Consider the following 6,000-nt stretch of genomic DNA (forward strand, 5'->3'; position numbering starts at 1 on the left):
AAGAGGATTGGGAGAATGTCATATGGTCAGATGAAACCAAAGTAGAACTGTTTGGTAGAAACACAACTCGTCGTGTTTGGGGGAGAGAGAATGCTGAGTTGCAACCAAAGAACACCATACCTACTGTGAAGCATGGGGGTGGCAACATCATGCTTTGGGGCTGTTTCTCTACAAAGGGAACAGGACGACTGATCCGTGTACATGAAAGAATGAATGGGGCCATGTATTGTGAGATTTTGAGTGCAAACCTCCTCCCATCAGCAAGGGCATTGAAGATGAAACGTGGCTGGGTCTTTCAGCATGACAATGATCCCAAACACACCGCCCGGGCAACGAAGGAGTGGCTTCGTAAGAAGCATTTCAAGGTCCTGGAGTGGCCTAGCCAGTCTCCAGATCTCAACCCCATAGAAAACCTTTGGAGGGAGTTGAAAGTCCGTGTTGCCCAGCAACAGCCCCAAAACATCACTGCTCTAGAGGAGATCTGCATGGAGGAATGGGCCAACATACCAGCAACAGTGTGTGACAACCTTGTGAAGACCTACAGAAAACGTTTGACCTCTGTCATTGCCAACAAAGAATATATAACAAAGTATTGAGATGAACTTTTGATATTGACCGAATACTTTATTTTCCACCATAATTTGCAAATAAATTCTTTCAAAAATCAGACAATGTGATTGTCTGGATTTGTTTCCACATTTTGTCTCTCATAGTTGAGGTCTACCTATGATGACAATTACAGGCCTCTCTCATCTTTTTAAGTGGGAGAACTTGCACAATTGGTGGCTGACTAAATACTTTTTTGCCCCACTGTATACTTTTTTTTTTATATTTTAATGCGCTTAATAAAACATTTTTTCTTGCTTTATTTGGCTTTCAGGGATTTTCCTTTTTGAATCGATATCTGGACTTGCGCGGCCCTTGCCAGGAAACCTATTATAATATTGGCCGTGCCCTGCACCAGATGGGTCTGACGTACCTTGCTATTCATTACTACCAGCAGGCCCTGGAGCTTCCACCACTTCAGCTGGAGGTACGATGATGAATGTATGCACCGTATTCACATATACAGATTATGAAGCCCTATTGAGGAAGGTTTCCCCAAATACACTGAAAGGGAATTTCTCTATGCTGTAAAAAAAAAGCCCACTGTAAATACATGGTGATTATGATTTATTTGTATACTAGTTTAGTTAACTATGGCTTTTTTATGTGTTTGTTCATTTTATTTGACGCTTAAAATTCTGATAATGATGCTGTTGCAAAGGTTTTCTGAAAACAAGTGCTTGTGGAGTTCCCTCCCTGGGGTAACCGGATGGAAATCATTATTTCTTGTGGATTGTCAGTCGTGCGACATTCAGTATTTGAGGCTAGAGCAGTGCAAGTCCTCAGACAGATGGTTGGAAGAGACTGGTGGCCTGATCAGATGCAGACTAAGCGATCCTCAACGTTCCAGTTTGCAGACAGGTAGACGGGGCCCAGACTGGGAGTAGCAGAGTTAACAGTCTGATGATCCGGATCAGAAATGGGAAAACTGGAGTACAAACACAGTCTAAACCATTCATGGTAGTGATCCAAGGCTGGAACATGCACAAGTCAGACCTCAGTCCAAGGCAACGAGCAAATAGACTCAGACTGAATATCTAGCAGTCTACTTAAGTTCTCTTAAATAGAGCAGGTGTGCACAGCAGGGTCCTGAGCTTGCAGTGCTGGGTAAGACCTGTAGATGGCGACGTCTCATGGTTTGTCAATACCAAATACCATTCCATGTAATCCATGATATTATGAACTCAACATATATAGTAGTAGAGACTTCAACAAATTGCAAGGTATACTTTGTAGTTTTCATGAAAGCGAACTTAGGCCTCGAACGGTGTTAATACAATAGGTGTACACTTAAAGTGTAACTGTACTTTTGAATAGGGCTCAGGCCAAGTCGCAGCAGTGCCTACCACCGCTGGAAAAAAATCTGAGATACCTGATTATGTAAAAAGATCTTTTGCATAACAATAGCTACATTTTCACCATTTGTTTTCTTGATTTATATATATATATATATAATATATATATATATGTGTGTGTGATCCAAGGCTTGAACATGCAAAAGACAGACTTCAGTCCAGGGCAATGAGCAAATAAACTACCTCTTAAGCCTCGTACACACGATCGGATTTGCCGACGGGAATTGTGTCATGACAGGCTGTTGGTGGAAAATCCGACCGCGTGCGCGCTCCATCGGAAAATTGTTGACGGATTTTCCGCGGACAAATGTTGGATGGCAGGCTTTAAAATTTTCCGGGGACAAATGTCTGTTGTCGGATTTTCCGAGTGTGTGTACACAAGTCCGTGGGACAAAAGTGCAAAGTACAAACACGCATGCTCAGAGGCGAGGAACGAGCCAGAAGCGGTCGGTCGGTCTTGTAAACTTGCGTTCGTAATGGAGAATTAACATTCGTGACGCGGCAAATTATAAAAAAACTCAAAATGCAGCGCACAATTCTCTTCTTCTTTATTGGGATAATAATGAAGCTGCTTTGCTGGTGATACTGATGGAGTTATTGCAAACAAATTTTCAAAGGCTTTTTTTTTTTCTAGTGATATCAAGAATAATAATATTATGCTTGTTTTTTGTTTTTTTTTTGGTGCAAGTTACCACAACACAATTATCCCGTAGTTTTTTATATCAAAGATACAACTATGTTGGGGTCCCTTGTTAATTTTACATTGTATTTTTTTAAATGTAACTGCCGACTCCCAAACTGTCATTTGAAGTAAAACACATAGCCAAGTATTATTCTCCACAATTTTTTTTATTGTGCATTAAAAAAAGAAAACAAATAAAATTAGACATGATATCTGCCAATAGAACTTAACCAAAAAAGTGCATTCTATGCATCCAAAAATATAGAAAATCTAACAAATCAAATTATTATTCAACCAAAAAATAAAATAAAAGCCTCATGCATGTGTCCTGCTTCTTAATATAGGGGGTCACCAATGCTAAGAGTTGGTGAAAGCAGGGGTCCGTCGTCCGGAGATAATTCCGAAAATCATCCGGATTATTCTCCTGGAGCTCCCACAGCAAAGGCATATGAAATAATTGGTCACCATTAATAAAGCAACCAATTTTCGGTCCAAGAAATCCTCCTCCTCCTCCTGTTCCTGGACTGGACTTGGGTCAAAGCAAAAACTCCAAGGCCAATAATAAATAACATGTTATCTCCTCTGATTCCGCCACATGGCTGGTTGACGAACGGCCGTTCAGAAACGAAATGAAAAGCATGAGTCAACACTCACCAAACTTCTACTAACACGAAATTAGCAGAAAGAGCCCAAAGGGTGGCACTAAAGAGCTGAAAACCACATAGTACGTCACTACATTCGTGTTTGTTGGCCGACAATTCCTTGCCATTTGTATGCAAGTTCCTGGCCAACGCCCTTCGGACAAAAGTCTGAGGTTTTGTCTGCGGAAAATACAGTCGTCTGTATACGAGGCTTTAGACTGAATATCTAGCAGTCTGCTTTGGGTCGTTGTCATGTGAAGGATAAGTTTCTCTTCATGTTCAGCTTTCTAGCAGAAGCCTGAAGTTTTGTGCCAATATTGACTGGTATTTGGAACTGTTCATAATTCCTTCTACCTTGACTAAGGCCCCTGTTCCAGCTGAAGAAAAAACAGCCCCAAAGCATGATGCTGCCACCACCATGCTTCACGGTGGATATGATGTTTTTTTGGTGATGTGCAGTGTTGTTTTTGCGCCAAACATATTAGAATTATGGTCAAAAAGTTCAACCTTGGTTTCATCAGACCATAACACATTTTCCCACATGCTTTTGGGAGACTTCAGATGTGTTTTTGTCAAATTTAGCCGGGCTTTGTTGTTTTTCTTGGTAAGAAAAGGCTTCCGTCTTGCCACTTTACACCATAGCCAGGGGCGTTGCTAGGTCTACAAAAGATCTGGGGCTAGAGCCCATAGCAGGTAGTAAAGAAAGTCATACGCTTGGGTGGCATACACATGTATATACAGTAATATACATGTGTGTATATCCCCAGAGGGCCCCCCACTTACATCCGGGTCCCCTGAGAGCCCCCCACTTACATCCGGGTCCCCAGAGAGCCCCCCTTACATCAGGGTCCCCAGAGAGCCCCTCCTTACATCAGTGTCCCTGGAGAGCCTCCCCCTTACATCCGGGTCCCCACAGAGCCCCCCTCTTACATCAGGGTCCCCAGAGAGCCCCTCCTTACATCAGAGTCCCCAGAGAGCCTCCCCTTTTGCATCAGGGTCCCCAGAGAGCCTCCCCCTTGCATCAGGGTCCCCAGAGAGCCTCCCCCTTGCATCAGGGTCCCCAGAGAGCCTCCCCCTTGCATCAGGGTCCCCAGAGAGCCTCCCCCTTGCATCAGGGTCCCCAGAGAGCCTCCCCCTTGCATCAAGGTCCCCAGAGAGCCTCCCCCTTGCATCAGGGTCCCCAGAGAGCCCCCCACTTACATCAGGGTCCCCAGAGAGCCTCCCCTCCCCTTGGAGACCTCTGCAGAGACTCGGGGCTATAACCCCAAAAGCCACCCCCTAGTGACGCCACTGCCCATAGCCCAGACATATGAGGAATACGGGAGATTTTTGTCACATGTACCACACAGCCAGTACTTGCCAGATATTCCTGCAGCTCCTTTAATGTTGCTGTAGGCCTCTTGGCAGCCTGCCTGACCAGTTTTCTCCTCGTCTTTTCATAAATTTTGGGGGGACGTCCAGTTCTTGGTAATGTCACTGTTGTGCCATATTTTCTCCACTTGATGATGACGGTCTTCACTGTGTTCCATGGTATATCTAATGCCTTGGAAATTCTTTTGTACCCTTCTCCTGACTGATACCTTTTACAATGAGATCCCTCTGATGCTTTGGAAGCTCTCTGCAGACCATGGCTTTTGCTGTAGGATGGGACTAAGAAAATATCAGGAAAGGCCTACTAGAACAGCTGAAACTAATTTGCGGTTAATCAGAGGCACTTTAAATTATGACAGGTGTGTATTGACTCCTATTTAACATGAGTTTTAATGTGATTGCTTAATTCTGAACACCGCTACATCCCCAGCTATAAGAGGGTGTGCACACTTATGCAACCACATTATTCTAGTTTTAGTTATTGACTCCCTACCTCTGTTGGAAGTCTATTCCAAGCTTAGGCATTCCTGCTAGCTCTTAGCCATAGCCGATGAGACCAGATGTTCCTACAGCTTGGAGCTCAGCCAGATGTTTCATTTCTGACATCCATCCAGACAGAACTATGCATTGTCATCAAAAAATATCCTGGTTAATTATATATTATTATTATTATATATTATATTATTCTACCTTTTTTTTAGGGGATTAATGATGACCAAGTGGACCTAAGGAGAGACATTGCCTTCAATCTTTCTCTCATTTACCAGAGCAGTGGCAACACAGAAATGGCTCGAAGGCTTTTGTATACTCATTGTATCATATAGCGTGTTTTTTTTTTAGTTTATGGTATGGATAATAAATCTTTTTGTATATAAAAATGTCAAATGTGTGTTTGTTGAGTAATAGATATGCTAAAGTCGCTAGTGCATGCTTTTTCGTTAGGGTCAATGAGATACTAACTAGTCGTAAATTTTGACTGATGAAGGACTGCAATATAATTTTATTTAATAAATTTACGTAAATATACGCAGCACTTTACATATTTTTAATATACATTCACATCAGTCCCTGCCCTCAAGGAGCTTACAATCGAAGGTCCCGGAACTCACATTCATACATACACATACTAGGGCCAGTTTGCCAATTAACCTACGAGCATGTCTCTGAAGTACCCGATGAAAAAACCCACGCAGGCACAGGGAGAACATGCAAACTCCAGTTAATTCGAGAACTGACGCCAAACACCCAAGGAAGGAGTAGTGACGGGTAGTTGCAGAATGATCTTCAGCTAGTCCTTGTTCCTTGTTCCTGTGTATCCTGATCCTTCATTTACTTTTACTACCTG

General features: G+C 42.9%; 1 protein-coding gene across 3 annotated transcripts in view; it reads left to right on the plus strand.

Annotated features, from left to right (window-relative positions):
* GTF3C3 (general transcription factor IIIC subunit 3) overlaps positions 1–5,533 on the plus strand; it is a 79,910-nt gene extending 74,377 nt beyond the window's left edge. For all 3 annotated transcript variants that reach the window (XM_073600676.1, XM_073600674.1, XM_073600675.1), the window contains exons 18-19: positions 881–1,033; positions 5,357–5,533. In XM_073600676.1, the coding sequence (XP_073456777.1) occupies positions 881–1,033; positions 5,357–5,479 (276 nt within the window). In that variant the 3' untranslated portion in view covers positions 5,480–5,533. The remainder of the gene's footprint in view (positions 1–880; positions 1,034–5,356) is intronic.
* The last annotated feature ends 467 nt before the right edge of the window (positions 5,534–6,000 follow it).

Source organism: Aquarana catesbeiana, linkage group LG09, assembly GCF_042186555.1.
Source record: "Aquarana catesbeiana isolate 2022-GZ linkage group LG09, ASM4218655v1, whole genome shotgun sequence".
Lineage (NCBI taxonomy): Eukaryota > Metazoa > Chordata > Amphibia > Anura > Ranidae > Aquarana > Aquarana catesbeiana.